Here is a 24,089-nt window from a genome sequence, read left to right as displayed (position 1 = left end):
TATTTTTTTTCATTATCATTGAGAGATTAGAATTATGCTATAATTGTTTGTTACTCAAATTATAAAAAAAATGCATCATTCAACAATGTTTAAATAAAAATTCAGGAAAATCAAGTACCAAGAAAATCTACAATATTGAAAACGATTGTGTTTAAAACTAATTATTAGTAAATCTCTGGTTGCGACAATTATCTACAATACGTACTTATGAACAAGATATATTGATGACATTTATTTTTTTTATTTATACACAGAACCATATCACTATATTATGAGAAGAAGAATGGCATCAGTAGCTACAGACATAACATCTAAGATAACACTAAATGATGGCGTGAGTATGCCACTGTTTGGACTTGGTGTGTGGCGAGCCACGCCAGGACCGGGTGGTCAGACAGAACAAGCCGTACAGATCGCATTACAGAAGGGGTCTATTTAGTGAGAGACACGGCTGAAATGTACGAGTAGGTAACTTTATAAATACAAACTTTAACATTTTGTCATTTCTGGGCCTTTTATAGCGGACTATGCGGTATGAGCTTTGATCATTGTTGAAGGACGTATGATGATCTATAGTTGGTAATTTCTGTGTCATTCGATCTATTGTGGAGAGTTGTTTCATTTGGCAATCATACCACATCGACGTTTTTTATTCATCACTTCGACATTTATACATGTAAGTATGTAAGGATCTATTCATATCTTCAAAGCCTATATCACTACGAATTAAGGAAACTGTGCAGATTATGATAAGGACACACAAAAGCAAAAAAAACAATACACCAAAATCAACTGAAGCCCGCCTCCCTGTGCGGGATTTTCGCTGGGTTAAAGACCTATCGGTGTCGTCGAGCTGTTTTCGTCTATTTGGTCAGGTTGTTGTCTCTTTGACAATGTTTGGTGCATTCCCTATTTTCATTCTTAATTTTATGATATTCAGTTTTATAACTTAGACTTTTTGAAAAGGGATAAATAGAACTAATAATCAGTCAAAATAATGTATGGATTGATTGATTGTTGGTTGCTTACCGTCCAGTGACAAATATTTCATGCATGTTCAGGATGAGATCATATTGGATTTACTGTTTGTTCCTTAACATCCAGTGACAAATATTCCATGCATGCTCAAGATAAGAACCAATTTGATAGATTGTTGGTTACTAAAACGTCCATTTGTTTAACGTCCAGTGAGAAGTATTTCATGCATTCTCAGACCGAGAACAAATTTAATCAATTGTTGGTTGCTTAACATCCAGTGAAAAATATTTCCTGCATTCTAAAGACGAGAACACATTCAATCAATTGTTGAATGCTCAACGTCCAGTGACAACTAGTTCATGCTCATGCATGCTTAGGACTAGAACAATTTTTATTAATTGTTTGTTAATTTACGTCCAGTGACAAATATTTCACGCATGCTCAAGACGAGAACAACATTTATTATTTTGTGTTTGCTAAACGTCCAGTGACAGATATATCATGCATGTTCTGGAAGAGAATACATGTATGTGATCGATGTCTGCCTAACATTCATTGACAAATAAGGCATGCGTGTTTAGGACGAGAACAAGTTTACAGTCAACACAATATGACGGTTATGCAATAGAGGTAGCCCAGGATGAAGGTTGGCGAAATTTGAACTGCCACTGGAAAATGAGAGTATATTGGATAGGGACAGAATTTTTGCTTTACAACCTTATGACTTATGACTCCTCAAAAATGTATATCCCGCATAGTCAAACGGACTCGATAGGAAGAATACGTTAGACATCTTGATTGCATGCATTCCAGTACTTTTTTTAATTTCAGGTTTGCCTCAGTAACTGCAAGCATTTTGTGATACAGCACACAATTTTAAAGCGAATGATTATCCCGTACTAAATTTTATTACAACGAATTTTACTGTTATCTCTAATGTGTACCTTATATATATATACTGGGATATAAAAAAGAAGATGTGGTATGATTGCCAATGAGACAACTATCCACAAAAGACCAAATGACACAAACATTAACAAATACCGTACGGCCTTCAACAATGGGCAAAGCCCATACCGCATATAGTCAGCTATAAAAGTCCCCGATAAGACAATGTAAAACAATTCGAATAGGTTTTATTTCACATTGAATGTTTGAGATCACAAAAGTCCAAAAAGACACGTTTCTGCCTGTTCAAAGTCAGGGTCCTCTTCAGTGGTTGTTATGTGTCATGCTTCTTTTTTATTTGTTGATGGAAGATTTTTAAGTATTTAATGTTTTTTTTCCATTCAAAAGTTTTGTGGAATCATGATTTAGCGCTTGACATAACTGCCTAATCATTTTGGCGTTTGAATCTCTCATCTGTTAACACCACTTGACATATATACATACAATACTGTACCTCGTGTATGTTATAGAACAAAAGAACTTTATTTTATCCTATGTCTCTATATTAGACTGTCCGAAGTCAGGAGCCTTTAATTTAGTGGTTGTCGTTTGTTTGAATGGGTCATATTTATTTTTTCGCTCAATTTTTGTACATACATTAGCCGTTAGTTTTCTAATTTGAATTGTTTTACTTTGTCATTTCGGGGTCTCATAGCTGACTATGCGGTATGGGCTTTGCTCATTGTTGAAGGCCGTACGATGACCTATAGCTGTTAAGTTCTGTGTCATTTGGTTTCTTGTGGAGAGTTGTCTCATTGGCAATCATACCACATCTTCTTTTTTATTAACACTGTTCCTCGTTTATGTTACAAAAAAAACCACTTTATTGTATCCTATGTCTGTTGTTACAGGAATGAAGCCGATGTAGGAAGAGAACTGAAGAATTCCGGATTAAACAGAGAAGATGTGTTTATTGTTACAAAGCTCAGTGAAAATGGTTACAATCGATGCAAGAAAATATTCAAAGAAAGTTTGGAAAAGTAGGTAATTTTCACTAACACCACGTTTAAAAATGCCCCCCAAATTGATATCTTAACTATCTGATTTCCAGGCTTGGTAATTAATGGAAGAGGGAGAGAGAGAGACGGCTCAAACGAAATCACGTGTGATATCAAAATGCGACATTTGTTTAAAAATCACACGACCATTAAAACATTCATTTTTTCATGTTTATGTTTCAGGCTAGAAGTACCATGTATAGATCTTTACCTCGTGCACTCACCAAAAAGTGGTAAAATAATCGAAACATACAAAGCCATGTTGGAACTGAAAGAACAAGGTCTTATTAGGTGGGTAATCCTAACATCGTTATTATTTCATCAGTATAATTACCTATCATATATATAGTATAAAGTTGTTAATTTCTACGTCTTTCGGGGAGAGTTGTCGATCGTTGGCAATTATACTACATCTTCTTTTTTATCAAATAATTTTGTACCACATGTTTGTCTAACAGTTATTTTTAATTACTTCTCTATGTTATGAGATAAGTCTGCAAATTACTGAATTTTGAGATTGGGCTTCGTATTGAAAGCCTGGGGTCCTTTGTAAAAATAAATAAATAACAAAACAAAGCGTATGTTTATTTTTCTTCTCTGTTGGAAGATAACTATGAACATGTTTATTATAAATTATGTCAAATCTGTTTTGTTTATGTAATAACATAGGAAAGTATGCAATTAATACATGTTCATATAATCATTACTATCTACATCTTTTTCCCAAAAGAGAAGGACTACTTTGAGGTTGCCATTTTTGCATATTACTGTGCTGTGCATTGCTTTCTAAAATTATGTGTTGTGAACATACATTACATATGTATATATATATTTAACCATGTTAACTGAAGTATTACCTTATAGATCAGTAGGTGTAACTAATTTTGGTATCCATCATTTAGAGGGTATAAAGTCTCATGGACTTCCGGTACCATCAGTTAATCAGATAGAACTGCATCCATGGCAACAGAAACCGGATATAGTTAAATACTGTAGAGACAATAATATCGCAGTCATGGGATATGCTCCTCTCGTCAAAGGACAAAGATTTGATGACGAAACACTTTGTGAGATGGCAAAGAGGTTTGTGTACACAATTATAGTCACATTTTGCATAAAATCAAAAAAACATTCTATATTTAGCGTGAATATAAATCTGAATGCCGCAATTAAAAAAAAATGAAGATAAAAAAAGTGACAATACAAGATCACTACCATTGAAAATTAAGATGCAGTAATAAAAGACAACCTACATATGACATAAATGCAAACTAAATATGAAGTAAAGCAATACTAGACAGACTAAATTGCTCGTTCAACGGTTACTGTCAAAAAGGGCCCGTTTTAAGGTCCCAAATGAAAATGTCGTCGACGATAAAAGCAAAAGAAAATGTTTTTCTTCCTAATATCATTTTTGTTTAATATTACTTTGATTATGAACAGAATGCATAGCTCTATAAAAGTGTTGTTTGTACCATTCATTATATCTGTTGTGGTGCATCAAGAGTTCACTCATTTGCACTCAAACCACATCTTCTTATTTATATTTCTTTGATTTAAACAAAATTTTTAATGCACTTTTTTTTTTCAGAAATAACAAATCAGCAGCACAAATACTTATAAGATGGAGTTTACAACATGGTTTCATAACAATTCCTAAATCTGTACAGTCTGCTAGAATAGAAGAAAATATGAGTGTATTTGATTGGTCATTAAATGATGAAGATATGGCAATATTAGTGAGTACAGATTTTGTTCAGCTACTATTTGACGTTGCTTTTTAATTAGGTAAAATCAAAGCAAAGGAAAACAAGAATTATATCCTATAGGTATAAAACAAAAAATAAGGGGCCGTCTTTAACTTTCAGTAATGTGAGATTTTTTTGTTTTTTTGCTCCATATTGAAGTTAAGAGGAAGCTATTTATCAACATTACAAAAATGTCCGTTTATGAAAATGGGGAACAAAGTAAATTTTGGAAGAACTTCTTTGAAAATAAGAAGCAACTTAATGTTTTCATATTAAGTAGTATTTGGTTCCATCCTTGGTTCATTCAAACCAAGAACTCACAAAATGATATTCTACAGTTTATGTGGATTTTGCTTTGTCTATCTGCCCTCAGTCAGAGTGGGCTCCGGTTGGGCAAAATTTATGGCTTGTCCACTCGGCCCACCCATAGGAGTGGACATGCAATTTCTTTGGTTGAATATAAGACTAGCAAGTACAATCAATTGAAAAAGCAGATTAGCATAAGTAAACAATATTTTTTAAAAACAAGCATGTGTCCATAGTACACGGATGCCCCACTCGCACTATCATTTTCTATGTTCAATGGACCGTAACAGTGTGGTCAAAACTCTAATTTGGCATAAAAATAAAAAAAGATCATATCATAGGGAACATGTGTACTTAGATTGGACTTCAACTTCATCAAAAACTACCTTGAGCAAAAACTTTAACCTGAAGCGGAACAGATGGACGAACGGCCGAACGAACGCACATACCGAAAAATATGGTGCCCTAGGTGGGTCATAAAAAAGAGAATATAGCATGTGGAAAAAGCAAAATCCACAAGGGCTGTTGTGTATTTGCTGCTTCTCTGACTGGTTAGCTCTTTGTTATCTCTCATTTTGCGAAGTATGTTCCTTTCCTTTTGTGGAGTATATCTCTCCTTTGTGTAGTAATTAAATCTCTTTTTGTGGAGTTTCGCTTTGTACGTCAAAGTTTTATTTTGAAAATCTGACTCAGTCGCATAAATTGCCATGACCCAACCATCTTGAATAATCAAATAACATTTGACTTTTAAAAATCAATCTTCTATCACTGTTTAAATTAATATTAATTGGACTACGGATAAATAACTAATAACACAAAGTTTCCGTGTAAGAATTAATTAAGTGTTCACAATATTTAAAAGTTTTAGTACATTTAGTTATTCTATGACCATTATGATGAATACTATTTTTTCAGGATAATTTCCCCGACAAATCCTGCAAACCATGGAACCCCTGTGATGTCCCTTGGACAGAATGATATCTATTTAAATCTGTTTTATGACATATTGTATTTAAATCAAAGCATATAATAAAAAAAATTATAAACAGATTGGCACTTTTACAAGATAAACGTCCACACTCAGTACTGTAGCAAACACTCAAAGCATTATGATTTTCGTGACAATTGTTGCAATGAAATACCGTGATTTTCTAGTGAAATAAAAACGAATGTTTCACACGTGAAATAAATCTGTATTCTTACACATCCGACACTATAGAACAATAGGGTTGACAAAAACGTTTTCAATCAAAATGCATCGGTATTAAGTTTAAGTGAGAACCCACACTCATCCGCCGTTATAGAACAATAGCGTTAGTGAGAACGCGTGGAAGGCAAAAATTAAATTTCCTGTCTTTTTTAACATGAAAGTCATTAAAAAAAAATGGTTAGTTTTCTCAAATTAATTATTTCATATTTTTCATGTCAGAACCTTTGATAGCTAACTATACGGTATGGTTTTTGTCGAGCCTGCTACTTTTGTCGCAGAAAGCTCGACATAGGGATAGTGATCCGGCGGCGGCGGTGTTAGCTCACTTCTTAAAAGCTTTATATTTTAGAAGGTGGGAGACCTGGATGCTTCATACTTTGTATATGGATGCCTCATGTTACGAAGTTTCCGTCAGTCACATGTCCAATGTCCTTGACCTCATTTTCATGGTTCAGTGACTACTTAAAAAAAAAAATAAGATTTTTTGTAATGTTAAATTCTCTCTTATTATAAGTAAATGGATAACTATATTTGGTATGTGCGTACCTTACAAGGTCCTCTTGCCCGTCATACAGTTTTCACTTGACCTCGACCTCATTTCATGGATCAGTGAACAAGGTTAAGTTTTGGTGGTCAAGTCCATATCTCAGGTACTATAAGCAATAGCTCTAGTATATTTGGTGTATGGAAGCACTGAAAGGTGTACAGGTCTACCTGGCAGGTGTCATATGACATTGACCTCATTTTCATGGTTCAGTGGTCAAAGTTAAGTTTTTGAGTTTTGGCCTTTTTTTATAATACTATATATAATCGGTCAACTATATTTGGTGAATGGAAATATTTCATGATCTACATGTCAGTTGCGCAGGTTTTATTTGACCTTGACCTCATTTTTTACCGTTCATTGCTCAGTGTTTAGCTTTTGTGTTTTGGTCTGTTTTTCTTAAACTATAAGCAATAAGTCAATTTTATTTGTTGTATGGAAGAATTATTGGCTGTACATGCCTACCTGGCATGGTTTTTCTTACCTTGACCTCATTTTCATGGTTCAAAGGTCAATGTTCAATTTTCATGGTTTATGTTAAGTTTATGTGACCGTTGTAATAAAGCTTTATTATTAGGACTATCAACATAATATCAATGATTAGAAAAGAAGGCGAGACTTTTCAGTGTGTGCACTCTTGTTTTCATTGTTGAAGGCCGTGCGGTTGTCTATAATTGCTTATATCCACTTTATTTGAACTTTGTTAGATAGTTGTGTCGTTGGCAATCATACCACATCTCCTTATTTTTATATAGGTGATTAGTCGCGTACGATGAGATCAAAATGTAGAAATGAGGAAGGGATTGTGGTTCCGACAAGTTGATTATACCTGTGGTCATCTGTGATATTTATAAAGCTGCTACCTATTTAGTATTTAGTATACTTTCTTTGAACATATATGTAATTCTCAATGAAGATCTTAATCATTTATTTTTTCTTAAATACTGATGATCATATTGTTCAAAGCTACAAACAATGATAGTTTACTACGAGGGGGAGGACATGGGTAAGGGAGACAGGGAGAAAGGGGATGGGAGATATGAGAAAGGTGGTAGGAGAAAGGAGAGGAAGGCTGGGAAAAAGGAGAAAAGTTCGAGAAAAAAATAAAATATGAAAAAATAAATTATCTCTCTTTTTTCCGGTAAATTAAAAAAAATGAAAAAAGGAGAAGAGGGATAGGAGAAGCGAGAAGAGGGGTGGGCGAAGGGAGAAGGGTAACCCCCTGTTCTCCCCCTTTTTACTAGCTATCTATTTACATAAACCCAAGTCACATACTACCAAAGTACAACATGTAAATCAGGTGAGTACATCGTTTATAAAGTCTGATTTAGATAGACGGTATTTAATTTTCCTTTGGACAACAAATGTCGAATCTTAATCCAGCAAACTGACCCTGTCGTATGTTTGTTCCGGTATTGGATCTTGGTGAATTTAGAAAAATGACTATTACAACGTCGCTAATAGTCTGTTGAGTACAACCAGTTCCAACATAACAGAAATATTCCACAGAATTAGTTTTCACCATTTCCATCGTTAAAGTGCATGTATATAACTGGTTAGCAGGAATCCTAAGCTTGTTACTAAGAATCATATCGTAACATTTACCATATGGCTCGCCATTCTTTTCAACAAACTGAAACTTTTTCACTGAAGTAGCTACACAACTGTTGTTATTAGAAAGTACTTTTATTTCACAGTGTACCGTGCTGGATGAATAACACACACTTTTCATTTCGACAATCGGACAACCTATAACGAATCCAGTTAACAATATATCTCTACTTGTATAGAAGGATATAGCATGTAATCCTGTCGATAACTTGTTCAAATGTAATTCACTAAATCTGTTTGCGACGCTTCTAAATTGCTTCTTTCCATATGGACTTCTTGGCTTATTTGGAAATAAATCATTCCTTTCTCCAAAATGAGATTGATAAATTGATATTATCTCATTAGGATTCAGAACACCTGATTGGGAAACATTCTCAGAAAAATACGGCATATCAACTTCTGGATCTAACTAAATAGAGCAATTTATTTGCCATTTCTCGCATGTTTTCTCCGTTGGTTTCACGGTTATTTATCTGACATTGCATTTCCATTCATCTCATAAAAAAACATGCAAAGTTCGGTGTAGTATATTAAGTATTGTCTTATATTCGATATTGATCCGTTCTGAAAAGTGCTTTGGCTGTTCGGTACGATCTGTGCATGTATGAAAGTACCCGTTAGGTACCAGATATTATGATTGTAAACAATGCTGAATAAACATGTCTTCTCAAATGTATTTCGTTAAATCGGCCTGATACATATAAAACATGAGCCATCAACACTACATTCGGTCTCGAAACAATCCGACATCAGGATGATTTCTATACATTCCTTTGGAAGCTTCGCTGCGTAATCCGATTGTAAACATTTTCTGGTATTTTCCGTTATGTACGTAACGCAAAGTTTCATTGAGTTCGTCCATATGATATTGATAAGCGATAAAAAGGTATTTTGCAGCAACGTCAGATGAAAGGCTTTCCTTGAGGAATGTTTCACAAGCCTTTTTCAAATTCGTTAGCATGTACTTCTCTGCAGCGTAAAGGACATTCTCAACATTATCGTTTGATATAATGCTGCTGTCAGTATAAATATATCTGTAAAAATACGGTATTATGATTTTACTAAACTGTATGGTACACATTGAAACAATGAAATTGTTCTTCAAATGAACTCGCAATTAATATTTCCTAAATGCTTTTTTTTTGTAACTTTATTGGGGTGTAAAGTGTTGACCGAAGTACATTTTGTATGACGGGCGGAAGAGCTTCATTCTAAAAATGTGCGCACGGTCAACGCTTTTACAACCCAATATAGTTACAAAAAGAAGCATTCAAAACTTAAAATTATATTTATAAGCTAGGATCATAAAAACACGATTGACATCAAGTTTATATTTGGTTTACCTGTGCACGAAAACGGCCTGTACATATGGCTTGAAGTATATTGATGTCCGTTAATCATGTTAATCGAATAATTATAAAGTGTACTCATTATAATTATGATGCTCCATAAGAGTCTGGTTTTGTTAATTGTCTTTGTATTTGCGGGAAAAACAGAAAGGAAACATTGTTCAAACTCCGTCCAATATACGGGGAAATATCGACACTGAGAGTTCAATTCTGCAATGTGGAAGGGGATGGAATCAGTCACGGACGTGAATTGAACTTCCATGGGAAACAATGTTGCGTTGGATAGGAAGGGACAGAGATTAGGTCTTAAATCTGGATTAAAGATGAAGCTTACAATCGTTGCGTCGTGGAGGGGGAATAACTGTTTTCTGATGATTTTTGTATCCTTTTGTCGTGTAAATAGAAAACGGAAAACAATTATTTTCCTAAAAAAAAATACAATGAATGTAACCTTTATTTACTCCTTTCAGTTGCCCAAATATTTAATCGAACGTCCAAAATATCCAACCACATATAATTTGTTTACTCATCTCACCTAACTGTCGAAAAATCATATAGAATAAGAGACAATTTACGAAAGACACGAAAATAATCCATTTGTAATTTTCCGGATATTTTATCCATCTCCGTTGTCGATATTTTGTTGTTGATCGAACGAACATCTACTTTCGTTTTCAATTCTTATAACTAGCCAACGACAACAAATTATAAGTTAACTGGTAAGTTTTTTTTTTAAATGACTAATACTTATGCGTATTGAATTATACCATGAACATACTGAATTAATATTTTGATCATTACATATTTAGCTCACCGGACAGAATTACGACCGATTTTTGAACTGTGATTAATATTTTTCATGTAGACTACTTTTCTTGATACCATTGAATTATTGATGTATGAAGGCTTTCCATTCTGCATCATATCCCACATACATTTTTATTCACGTTAGGAGATTTAAGTAAGATTTGCGTGACCTCATTTTACGGGTCAAGAGAGCCACATATGGACGCAATTCCGAACAGCACTATATATTGATATATCTTGCAGAAGAAATCAATGACAAGTTAACAGTCTGTATTGATAAACATACATTAATCTTTATCTCAAAAACATTTTCATAGGAAAATTAGATGCACAAGTTTGTTTTTTACTTCAATTACTACAGCAGTGGTTGCAGACGAAATGTCGGTCATGTGTAAAGGAAAAAATTCTATTTTTTTGTTATTTGTGTAAATTCCTCCTTTAAAGGAGCACTAAATTCAAGTTTAACTACTTCGGTGGTGAACTTAGGGAGCTACCATTTGATTTGTATGGAAGGGGGGGGGGGTCTAGGATGATATTTGAAAAAAAAGGCAGGACAGGAGTTTTGAGTAAAAAAAACCAGGATGAGACACTTGCAAAAAAAAAGTCAGGACGACAATTTAGGTATAAAAAGTCAGGATAAGCTAAAAAAAAAAAATGCAGGACCGAACAGAGTGAAAAATAAAAAGGCAGGACAGAGATTACAGCTAACAAAAATGCAGGACAAAAAATTTTCATCCTAGCCCCTCCCCCCCTTAAAAATCAAATGGTAGCTCCCTAAGCACACCCTATTAACAACTATAGGTATTGCAGCTGTAACTGGCAAGGGAGATTAATTCATTTACACCCATTGTTTTGCAATGACAGTCGTAACAGCGGCCACAAATCCGTGTTATGATATAACATGTGGGCTTTTCATATCTAAGAGGCTTTAGCCCGGAAGAATTACATCAAATTTTCCAGATCAACTTTCAGACGATGCTTTGTAGTTAAAGATTAAGAATGAAATGTTAACTTGCTTGTATTTTTCTGTCATGAAGCATACTTTGTCACTGATTTTGTAAAGCAATATAAACCGTTGTATTATTTTTCTTCTAAAATTTAATTAAAAAGAAATCTAAACTTTTTGCTGATAAATTACAGCACTTCTACGTCGCCCATATGAAGGAAAGATTCAATAAATGACAAAAACAAAACACAGACCACCGCCCCCCCCCCCCCCCCCTAAAAATCAAATGGTAGCTCCCTTATCATTCATCTATGATTTTTTTTTTTATATAGGTCAATATTTCTTTCGAAGTTTTCTGGACTTTTCAATAAAATTAACATATTTCTGTTGACCATAAATAGGGTCATATAAGAGTCTAAAAAACGTCAATTGTGGGGTTATTTGGGCAAGATAAAAGGCATCACACAGGAGATATGTTTATTTCTATATAAATATATTAACAAAAGAAGGCAATATGCACTTAACTTTATGTTTTTTTTTATATAGCTTGCAGGCCAGATTGTTGTTTTTATAATATTTTCAGAAAGATTTTGTCATCGTCATCGTCATCAACATTCACCAAGTGCACATAAATTGTATTATCATGAAAACAAGGGAATTTTAATAGGGTTTTTATTTATAAAAACATTTATTGATAAATAGAAATAAATATGATCTCAGAGGGAAAACATTGGAAATCGTTCGTAATTGTGTCCAGTCGTAATTGCGTCCTATGGGGCTATTAAGTATGGAAATCTGAATTAGCCTAATTGTTAAAATTCTGAAATTGACAAATTGAGATTTGGTGGTGGTACAGATTTGTTTTTGCCTTCTGTCATTTCTGGTGTAAATGTCGCATCTATGAATCTTTCAATTTATTGTATATCTATTATTTTATATTAGATGGCTGTCTGTGAAACAAAATCAGGTGACTGGCGTGATGATAAAACCTTAGCAGAATGCATGAGGCACATGCTGAAGAACGAGATTATGTGTGACGTCACACTGAGGGTAGGGGAAGGACGAACACCAATGAAAGCACATAAATATATGTTGGCTAGTCGGAGTCCGGTATTCCACACTATGTTTGAGGGTTCTATGCCAGAGACAGGAGAGATAGATATTCCTGATATTGAAGAAAGCACCTTTAACAATATTTTAGCGTAGGAATTTTTTTCAAAGACCGTATGATGTTTTCCATGTTAAAATCTTTTGTAAAATGCCTGCAAGATTCAGTCGTTATACATAATGAATAAATTTTCTAGGCATTTTACAAAATGCTTGGAAAAATTGAAAGGCATTTTACAAAATGCCTGATATTATTTTATATAAATAAAAAGTTAATAAAAACAACTGAAGCTTTGAACACCAGAGGTGTTTCATTTATGAGAATTACTGAATTAATAAAACAAGAACTTAAATAATCAAGAATACAGTTTACCTAATTATTACAATTCACACAAGCACAGAACTTGAAATTTAAAAAATAGAATCTCAAAATGTTTGTACGACAAAACTGAACACAAATTTGTCCTGATGTTTTGTAAATTTACTGTTTATCGTAAAATCTGACTAAGAACTCCGTCCACATTTGGAGAATTCTGGATCAACAAACTTTTAAATTTCAATTCTTTTGTTACCTTTACTGATAAAATACTGAGGGTTTCGCAATAAGCACACAAGTCACACATGCATATCTTCTTTTTCATATGTTCCCAAAAAAATCACCGCATTAAAAATATCCTAGTTTTAGATAATTTTTGAAAATGCGTAGTTATTTTAAATATTAAAAATGTGTTAGGTTTAAATATGAATCTTTGTTTTAGTAAAACAAAAATGATAAGGATAAAAGTTAAAAACTTGTATTTACACTGTACAGGTCATACTGTCACAAGATTAAAACACTGATTATAGATTTAAATTCAAACAATGGGTACAACCTAAAATTAATAAAAATTAAAGTTTATAAGAGTCCACTTGTTAAAAGATAAAAATATGTTTTAAGATTATTTCATCGCGGTGACTGTCTTCTTTCTAGTCTATTAACTTTTACAAACATGTTCTCCTATGCATGGAACTACTAGGTCAACAATTATCATTAGAGTATCTTGTTTAAAAAATATGTTCGAATAATGCCTGATACCCAAACAACATGGCTATAAATGGAAAATAGGGTTAAAATACAGTTTTTGGCTAAATCTGGGAACATTGTATCCAATATACATTGTATATGTTCCTGGCTATATATATCTCTAAATCTAATGCATTAAGATCAAATCTGACATGGGAGTTGAAAAGTTCATCATGTTAAGATCTATCCGCCTTGACATTTTCAGACGATTTGACAACCCTTGAGAACTCTATGGCTGTTCTGCAGGGGAAATTTTCTGTTCCTGTCTAAAATACTTTCATTTCAATTGCAAGTTGTAGTCTAGATTTCTGTCCTTTATCCAGTTTAATCCACTGTAGAAATAATCCATTCGAATTATAACGAAATTGTGCACGTCTTAAAAACTTGCATCTGAATAATATCCTCCTTCTACAAATTGCTTAAAACTAAACAGGCAATTTCAAAATTTCAGTTTATTTTTACAAAATGACTAGGTTTTTTTAGTCATTTTGTATAATGCCTGTCAAGGTTAGGCTTTTTCCAAATTGCCTGAAAATTCAGTCATTTTACAAAATGCTTAAATTTAGAAAATGGTGGTAACATGTACATCCTTCATTCTTTAGGGCCGCTGGCTATAGATTTAATTTTATATGTGAACCTGACGAATATATGCGAAACAAGATTTATGAGATAACTGTATTGTATTTTAAGCTCCGACGGCATCAATTGGGGATTTAATGGTCGCAAATTAAGTTTACTGGCGACGCGTTAGCGGAGACAGTAAACGGGTATTTGCGACCATCAAATCCCCAATTGATGCCGTCCGAGCTTAAAATACAAAATTGGTATCTCCATTCTAATGAAACTGACGGAAAACAACGTTAAAACATGTATTTAAAATCTGTCATATGCCGTCTGCGCTTGCGCGTACGTCCTACAGCATCAATTGCCAATTGATGCCATGTAAATAAGTGACGTTATCCAATCAAAATGAACGTTACAAACGTTGTTGCATTAGAATTGTCATTTCTGGGCCTTTTTATAGCTGACTTAGTATGCGGTACGGGTTTTACCCATTGTTAAAGGCCGTACCGTGACCTTTAGTTAGGAGATAAATGTATTGTATTTTAAGCTCCGAAGGCATCAATTAGGGATTTGATGGTCGCAAATTAAGTTTACTGGCGACGCGTTAGTTTGTCTCATTGACAATCATACTACATCTTCTTATTTGTATATATATATATAGTTTACCTCGCAGCCACTATTTTCAGAAATTTCATTGCTTATTCAGCTAAACTCTGATTAGAATGAAAATTTCCTCGTGAAGAAGTAACTACCCAAAAAGTTGTAATCTCTATTACAGGTTTAAATCTGAAAAAAATGTGAATTTGTATCCACTGAAGTAACAATTGCTACACAAATTGAAAACAAATATGCAATGAATCTTTATGTTAAGAAAATATGGATAGTTATGTCTTAAATTGTCTTTCGAATAATTAAATCACCTACTATCATACAGTTACTATAGCATTGACTTAAATTGACTTTTTTGTGCCGATTAGAAACTTGCATTTATTTTGAACAGCTGCTATAGGTAATTCGCTAGTACATCGATCTCATTCTCTAGTTGTTATTTTAGGTACATATACACTGACGAAATAGTGGTTACTAATTCAAACGTGACTGAATTGCTGTATGCATCTGACAAGTACATGTTATCAAAGGTAAAGCAAGATTGTGAGAAGACCTTAAAGAAGACAGCCACGTCCGAACATGCAGCTAAAACTTTACAAACTGCATACAAATATCATCTGCCTGATCTTTTACAAGAAAGCCTTCATCACATTGAAATGGATACAAAAAAATGTCTCCTCTCAGAACACTCGTTCAGCCTTCCAATAGAATGTGTAGATATGATTTTAAAATCCGATTATTTGTCCTGCAGTGAAACCGATGTATGTCAATTTTTCCTAAAATGGACCAAGGCTCAATGTGATTTACAGAAGATTGAAGCAACCGGCCAAAACATGCGGAATCTTGTTGGACAAACTTTGTATCAAATACGATTTCCAGTTGTTGACATGGATTTCTTTTCGAAAGAGATAGCAAATACAGACTTCTTGTCAAGTGATGAAATGATAGCCATTTATCGTTTCCAGTATGGAATTAAAACTTCGATATTTAATAATAACAAAAGAGGAGGACCTATCGAAAAAAGACAAGTCCACACTGTAACGAGGTACACTGATTCCTCAGACTTCTATGACGAAAGCGAAGGGACAGAGGCTTTAATCTTCCAAGCTGATACAGATATCTGGCTTAAAGGGGTCAATCTATTTCCATATAACTCTTATGAGACGGAAATTAACTTTAAAATATTAGATGAAACCAACGAGGAAATTATTGTCCATAAAACTGAAAAAGATGTGAATTATGGATACGATTCACCACAACTTATAGTGCTCCCAAAACCAGTTCAAATTTTATCCGGAAAGGAATACACCATAACTACACAAAATTCTACAGAGGGTATGTACTATGGTGTAGATTGTAGTCATTCAGTGAAAGCATCAGATTGTGACGTTTCAATAACATTCAAGAATTCACCAATGTGTACAGGTATATCAAATGTAGACGAAGGACAATTTGCTGGTTTTACATTTTTTGTGTAAATTAAGTAGAGTGGACATATTTAAAAAAAAAAAAAAAAAAAAAGGTTAAAACTGTTATTTGGTAGCTTGTGCTACTTTTATGAATAATAAACGTGTAAAACCTAGTTTAACTTTTTAAATTAGGTTTTGGTCAGATCTATATTTAAATTAGTCTGTACAGTCTATGGGGTATATAAATGATAATCAACATTTTTAACTCATTTTTAAAGTTTGTTTTTGGGTTGTATGTTTTGTTGGTGTCTCAGCTTGAAAAATAAAGGTTCATGCATGTATCCTGTTTAGATTATCACAATGAAGATACTATTTTATAAATCCTTGGTTTATATCTGTCCGTAATTAGTCCTGGCTTCTGTAAGTACGGCTGCCCATTCGGAAAACAAAGCAAAGTATTCTCATATCCCAATGACCGTCAAAATTAATACCCTTTTCCCGAACGACACAAAACAGGTTTCTAAAAACCTACCTAGTGTCAGGGATGATTATACTATATAGTTTAGAGCCGCTTAGCGGCCCTCAATTCCTCCAGCGGCCCCAAAAAAATGTGTGAAAACAAATTCCCAATTCAGATTATTTTTTTTATAAAAATCTTTTTTGCCGGAAATGTTTTAGTCACCGATTCAGGCAGTTACAATTTTCCCCATTTGTCTTCAAAGTGTTTTAAGATCCGAATAAAAATGATGTAAACAGAAGATTGCTAAGATAAGGTATGTTATCATAATTGTTATTATGTGGTTATCTGAGACGTTTGTCAATACCTTATTTCTCGTAAAAGCAGACCTTTAAATGAAATATGCTTTTACTATATCAAATACTCCCATAGCATTTCCTTCAATTAAATTGAAGAAAATGCTATGGGAGTATTTGATCTCGTAAAAGCATATCGATAATAGACGCTTTTTGTCAAAATGGGTCGATTAAAAGCAGACCTCGGCGAGAGTAAAACTTATAAATTTTGATAAATTTAATGGGCGCCGATCTCGTAAAAGCACATCGCCCAACAGAACCGGTTCTATTATATGTTTATAAAAATTATAAATCAAAATTGTTGCCTGGCTCTCAAATCGAAGTCCAACTGTCTGAGCATGTTAGAAAATACATGTTGATAGAGTCATTCATGATGAAATATGATATCCCCACATTATGGAACAGGTGAAACTTGATACAATTTCCGTTTTTCCAGGAAAATAATATTATTTCATCATAGATTTTATGCGGAAAAATTCCCAATTGGATGAAATTCCCAATTTTGATGGTCAAGGGACCCATTTGAAAACAACTGGAATCATCCCTGAGTGTACAGTACTTATTGTTTATTTAACGTCAAAAATATACATAAAATATACAGGAATATACCAAAAGACACATAGCAGGCGAGAAACAATCAATCGCCTAGCTCATCTCTCAATTACAACATTACCTCTATTACAACATTACCTCGTAGTTTTTTTAAGGCATTCGGTTGAGATTTCAGTTACAACATTTTCTCGTAGTTCTTTTAAGGCATTCGGTTGACATTTCAGTTACAACATTACCTCGTAGTTATTTTAAGGCATTCGGTTGACATTTCAGTTACAACATTACCTCGTAGTTATTTTAAGGCATTCGGTTGAGATTTCAGTTACAACATTACCTCGTAGTTATTTTAAGGCATTCGGTTGACATTTCAGTTACAACATTACCTCGTAGTTCTTTTAAGGCATTTGGTTGTGATTTCAGTTACAACATTACCTCGTAGTTCTTTTAAGGCATTCGGTTGAGATTTCAGTTACAACATTACCTCGTAGTTATTTTAAGACATTCGGTTGAGATTTCAGTTACAACATTACCTCGTAGTTATTTTAAGGCATTCGGTTGAGATTTCAGTTACAACATTACCTCGTAGTTATTTTAAGGCATTCGGTTGAGATTTCAGTTACAACATTACCTCGTAGTTCTTTTAAGGCATTCGGTTGAGATTTCAGTTTTTCGATCGATGGGGGATTTTTTTCATCGACATTTTTATCAAAACATTTTATTTGAGTGTGATATCAAAATACTAGTAGGCTACATGTAAAAGTAAAGTGTAAGATTTGAGCTGTGTTGAGTTTTGTTAACATTTGTGTATCGTGTCTGTTATTGACCGTCATCATCATTTCAATTGACGTTTTAAAAGCTTATCAAAAAGACTTTAGTTATCTCGCTTTGGGCAACTAAATATGCAAATGAAAATCATCGCCACCAACCGAAGTAATATATTTAGATTACTAAATTTCATTAACCTAAAATCATCAGCAAACTACAAAATGAGGTATGTCTTACGTAACAATATATTCATTTTATATTGGTTTTAAGATTTGGTCGTCGAAGTTTGTCGTTTGAAATCTTCTCTGTTCCCCTCCAACCTATTAATATGCTACATGTAGTAAAACACATTACGGTTTTGTTTCCCAATTACTAGTAAATCGATATGATCATGAACATTGTGTATAATATAAGATTGTTTAAAAGATTTTGTCCCCGCCAGCCGTTCAATCAATGTTGCCACCATGGATTATGTAGAACTATAACGTGTCTTTATACATGTGATAACTGTGGTGATTACAGTACACCAACCTATAAATCTGATTACTGTAGTTTATACAGATCGTTAAGGTTTTTTTTCACCGCCAACCTATAAATGCTGCCACCACCATGGCTAATATAGAAAAAACATTTTTTTTTTAATATTAAAAGATTATTTCCCCACCCATCAATCAAGTTTCCACCACCGTGGCATATAAAGAAAGTAACGTGTTTTGTCCCCGTAAACCAATATTTGCTACTAATACCGTGGCTATTATAGAATAAAAGTTTTTTTTTCCCTTACCAACCAATCAATGATGCCACCACCTTGACTTATTATGAAGGTAAAGTTTGTTTTTACTGCCAATCTAAGTTGCCACCACCTCGACTTATGAAGAAAGTTAAGTTTTTGTTTTAAGTTTTTTTTTTTTATCCCAGTCAAAATATCAATGATGTTACCGACGTAGCTTTATTGTCTCATACCAACCAATCAATTCAGTAACCATGTGGTTCATATTCAAATTCAAACAAGAACTATCTTTAAAAAAGATATCCGACGTATTTAAATTTGAGTATATTTTAAAACTATCATTTCGATAATCGTCAGAAGCACAATGACTTAATGATGCAGGACCTCTTCAATAAAATCTCCATCTGAATGTTACTACAAGAAATACTTTACTAAGTCTACTAGTTATATTAAGGCAATAATATATAAGAATATTGTGATGACACCTAAAAAAATTATTTGTCAAAAAATCTAGTGCAAATAAAAAGAAACAAATATACATTTACTACTATTTACATTAAACTTAATTCATGGTTAACAAAGCTAGAAACTATTGGAAGTATAAGTAGTTTCTTTCTGTTTACATTCACCAAAACCCCGCGGAAATCTCACATGCGTAGGTGCGTTCTAAAAGTCATGTACGTTCGTACAACAAAGTTTACATTAACAATTATATAATTGTCCCGAATAAACAGCTGCCATGGATGCAAAGGGCTATTGGAGAAACAATTATTCTAATAAGAATATAAATCTTTGTAAGATCTAGTTCAAATATTTATAGTTTTTCAATTGCTTTCCATCACGATATAATTTTCGAGACGTTTTTTTCAAACACAACCAAATCACCCTGCATGACATCATTTTGTCCAATCACAGAAAGGATTTTCGAGCATGCGTAGTCTGTTGACATAGTGAAGCGTCCTTAAGTTCAAAGTGCACAAACCGAAACTATACCGACTAAGTCGGAAAATTGTCCCCCACCAACCAATCTAGTTTGCCTCCAACCGTGGCTATTAAAGAAAGAGAAGTGTTTATCCCCGCCAACCTATCAATTATGCCTTTATCAATCAATGATATGACCACCTTGTTTATAAAGAAAGGAAAGCCGTTTTGTTCCAAACAAACCAATCACTGCTGTATGACTATATAAAAGAGGAACCTACTGGAGAAGGCTGTGTCAAGTTGAAATCTTACTCCTTAAGCTTTGTTCAATGGTAATCTAGCGTCATAGGCTAAGGTTAGGAGTTATGGTCACATTTAAAATAAGTGTAAGGGTTTAAGGTTAAGAATAGGGTATGTGTACATTAGGTACAAAATGTAGGTTAAGGATGAGAGTTTAGGATAAGGGTTACGATTAGGTTAGGGTTCATGTTAGGGTTAGGATCAAACGACGATATAACGCCGATCGAGGCTGTGTCATACGGCATTCGAGCGCCGTAGACAAAGAGTAATCTACCGCCGAAGGCAGTATCACAGAGAACTATTACGCCGATGTGTCTATGTGTTTTTGTGTCGATGTATTGATATGTCGATGTGCCGATCTGTATATATGCAGGTGTATCAGTGTGTTTTTATGTCGATGTGTTAATGTGTCATTGTGTCGATGTGTCAATATGTTGATATGTCTATATGTCGAATGTCAATATGACGATCAGTCTATCATGTGTCGAAGTGTCGATCTGTCAATGTGTCATTGTGTCTGTGATTTGACACTAAATTAACAGGTATACATTATAAATGATACAGGTATCATACATACCGTGGCATATATTGAAAGTAAAGTTGTTTGTCATCGCCAACAAATTAATGTGGTGCCGTGGCAAATATATTGCAAACATGTATTTCTTGTCCACCTTGGCGTATTAAGTTGTTTAATAAATACATGTATACAAAATAACCGTAAGTTACAAAACTAAGTGTGTTTTCTACGCCAACTAATCTATATGATCACTGTTGTGTTTGTAGAGCATGGCTGCTTTTGTACCCGCCAACCAGCTTGACTATGTGGCTGATATAAAACAAAAAGGAAAATTTAAGAAACTATGATAATTATATTGACAACCCTGCCAATGTCTATGACATTAGCGTTCAAATAACTTAAACTTTTGTCAACGTCCTAGCCTTTTATAGCTGACTATTTGATAAGCGCTCTGCTTACAGTTGACCATACGGTGACCTATAGTTGTTAAAATCTACGTCAATCTGGTAGATATGTTATTGGCAATCAGATAGCATATCCTTATTTGTTTTACACATATTCTGACATTCATAAAAAAATTCATGGAAGTTATGATCGAACTAAACTGTTCATTGCTATACAATTTATCAGATGAACTTCTGTTGGGGGTTATATTCCTTATATGTCGAGTTTTGAATAATTTGTTTGTTCGGGTTTTATTTTATTTTCTCCTGACAACTATAACAGAAAGACAAAATTACTGTTCACAGCTAAAAAAAAACCCACAGACTCATGTACATGTCTTTGAACATGCGCATACAGAAAATGGCGGGATTAAACATGTGTGTGTGGGACCCTCACCTATCTTGGACTGTGATATAACAGCACACAATATAAGAACAAACTGTATGAAATCAGTATGAGCTTTTAGGTCAATAGTCTTACAAACTATCACAGATAAACTTAAAACAGTGAAAAGATTTAGCATTAAAATCTACACATAAACCTATTTGTATTTAATTCTGATGATATTACAAATCAGTATTATGAAATAAAACAATAATTTAAGTAAGAAGATATCAAGTAGAAGCACAGTAGCAAGTATCACGTTGAAGATAAAGGAAATTACAGAAGTCACTGTCCATATCATGTTGAGGTAATGACTTTAAATAAACCGTTATCAACATTCCACCATTGCTTAGGAGAAGTACCGGAAATAGCCCAGTCCATAAATATTCAATGTAAATTTTAAGAGCTTTAGATAGTATTTATAAGTTTGCATATCATTTAAATTTAACAGTTAAATTATGACGCACAGTGGAGTTTGGAGGATTGTTTAAGGGTGTTGACGGAATAACATACATGTTTATATAATACTATTGTTTGTTTGTTGATCTTTTTTGGGTTTATTAGCTATTGCATTGTCAGTTTATTTTCGACTTATGCATGAGTGTTAAATAACGTCCCTTTGGCATTTTTCGCCTTTCTTTTTTCAAGCAAAAAGTAAAATCACAAATTTCAAGCAACTGGCATTGAAAAAAAATGTAATAATTTTAGAATAACCACAGAAAACGCACTTATTTAAACATCAGAAGTTTAGTAGTTGTCGTTTGTTGATGCGGTTCATACGTGTTTCTCGTTTTTTATATAGATTAGACCATTGTTAGATTGTTCCGGATAGGGACCAGATTTCGTGTGGAAATTGCAGGTAACATTACCTGTAGATGTCGTTAAATAAACAAACAAGCTATTTGATGCAATTGCTTACTGAAACATTTTTTTTAAGTAATATTGCCTTTTCAATAAAACCATTTTTTTTTCTTTTCCTATCTCGAAAATCTTCTTTAAAAAACATTGCAAAAAGATAAATGGTCGGTGTCGAACTATTTCATATTTAAAAGACCTTGACCAATTTACAGATACTATTTGTGAAATAATATATTTCTATGATAATTATATTCACAAGGCATGGGACGTTTTATTCGAATTTTATCCGGATCCGAATTAACAAATACGATGTCTAAGGCATTTTAATGCGCTGGATGCGTGTTTCAATAATTAAGTGGTCTCCAGTGATGATCGAGGCCAAAATATTTGAATATCCAAAATCTAAAACAAATAATGAAGAGCGGATCAAACCAAACAAATGTTTTGTTCGAACAAATCATCTTTTTAAAATCCGATAAAAAAAAGTGTGTTTAACCCTTGTAATTCTCGCACAGACATCCAATTTTTCCATCGGCAGATATTTACCGTCATATCCACAGTACACGTAGTACCAAAAAGTGAGTCGCCATATTGATGTGCTCAAATCTACGAATGTGCGATGAATACAACAGAATCGAAATAAAAAATATAACCACATTAACCTTAGAAACTACCCTTCAATGAAATATTATTCGAATTAAAAATGTATATATAACGAAATATCCTTCAGCTTGAGAGATTCTATTCATATGACGTCATGTTTTGACATGGTGTTAACAAGCTCCTTGAATCATATTTTATTTTAATTTCTAACTTTTTTCAAAGTTCTAATGCATTATATCTTTTTGTTGCATTGCAATTGCATACATAAGAATATGAAGAACAGTTTTGTATACTTTTTTGACAAATTCTCTATTAATTAAACAATATTATCCAATGAATTTAACATATCACAGGAATATTGACCCGATGTTTACCTACGTTACTATAAATGAGATCGACTAGGGGGAAAACTGTATCAGTCATATGAATATCTGTGAGTCTGCGCTAAATATAGTTTGTGTAGGGAGATCAATAATTTAAATACGCTGTTGTTTACAAAACATAACAGAACTACATATAACAAGAATCTATCAAAGAAACAGCAAACCGGATTTTCCTGCAGAGGTCGAACCCTGAACAGTTGAACAAGTATGGACACATCATTTAAGCTTAAATAAAGGCAACAGTAGTATACCGCTGTTCAAAACTCATAAATCCAGTGACAAAAAACAAAATCGGGGTAACAAACTAAAACTGAGGGAAACGCATTTAAACATAAGAGGAGAACAACGGCACAACATTAAAATGTAACACACACAGAAACGGACTAAGCATTATACAAGTCCTATGAGAATAACAAATATAACATCAAAACCAAATACATGAATTTAGGATAGATAAGTACCGTGACACGTCTTATAGTAATGTGAATTCACACTCTAAAATAAGAGAAAAACAAACGACACAACGAAAACACAACGTTAAAATGTAACACACATAGAAACGAACTATAATATAACAAAACAGCTCTGAATTTGGATTGATTGAGTATTTGATACAGCATAA

At 33.5% G+C, this 24,089-nt stretch overlaps 2 protein-coding genes across 2 annotated transcripts; both read left to right on the top strand.

Moving 5' to 3' along the window:
* Positions 1-456: 456 nt before the first annotated feature.
* On the top strand, positions 457-6,176 carry LOC134718103 (glyoxal reductase-like). Its single transcript, XM_063580595.1, has 6 exons — positions 457-464; positions 2,778-2,906; positions 3,108-3,215; positions 3,789-4,007; positions 4,516-4,663; positions 5,894-6,176. Exons 1-6 carry the CDS (start codon positions 457-459, stop codon positions 5,954-5,956), a joined length of 675 nt encoding a protein of 224 aa, XP_063436665.1. The 3' UTR covers positions 5,957-6,176.
* A 4,130-nt stretch (positions 6,177-10,306) lies between these two features.
* Positions 10,307-16,425, top strand: LOC134718942 (BTB/POZ domain-containing protein 6-like). The gene is made up of 3 exons (XM_063581801.1): positions 10,307-10,411; positions 12,388-12,647; positions 15,234-16,425. Exons 2-3 carry the CDS (start codon positions 12,388-12,390, stop codon positions 16,264-16,266), a joined length of 1,293 nt encoding a protein of 430 aa, XP_063437871.1. The 5' UTR covers positions 10,307-10,411; the 3' UTR covers positions 16,267-16,425.
* The last annotated feature ends 7,664 nt before the right edge of the window (positions 16,426-24,089 follow it).

This window comes from Mytilus trossulus, chromosome 5 (genome assembly GCF_036588685.1).
Source record: "Mytilus trossulus isolate FHL-02 chromosome 5, PNRI_Mtr1.1.1.hap1, whole genome shotgun sequence".
In the NCBI taxonomy this organism is placed as follows: Eukaryota; Metazoa; Mollusca; class Bivalvia; order Mytilida; family Mytilidae; genus Mytilus; species Mytilus trossulus.
The sequence above is the reverse complement of the archived record's forward strand: the minus strand, read 5'-3'. Positions and strand labels throughout refer to the sequence as shown.

Coding starts and splice junctions, on each gene's coding strand:
- LOC134718103 (XM_063580595.1), top strand. Junction 3,216..3,788: donor AAAGAACAAGGTCTTATTAG/GTGGGTAATCCT, acceptor ATTACCTTATAG/ATCAGTAGGTGTAACTAATT. Junction 4,664..5,893: donor ATGAAGATATGGCAATATTA/GTGAGTACAGAT, acceptor CTATTTTTTCAG/GATAATTTCCCCGACAAATC.
- LOC134718942 (XM_063581801.1), top strand. CDS start 12,388: ATGGCTGTCTGTGAAACAAAATCAGGTGACTGGCGTGATGATAAAACC. Junction 12,648..15,233: donor ACCTTTAACAATATTTTAGC/GTAGGAATTTTT, acceptor TTGTTATTTTAG/GTACATATACACTGACGAAA.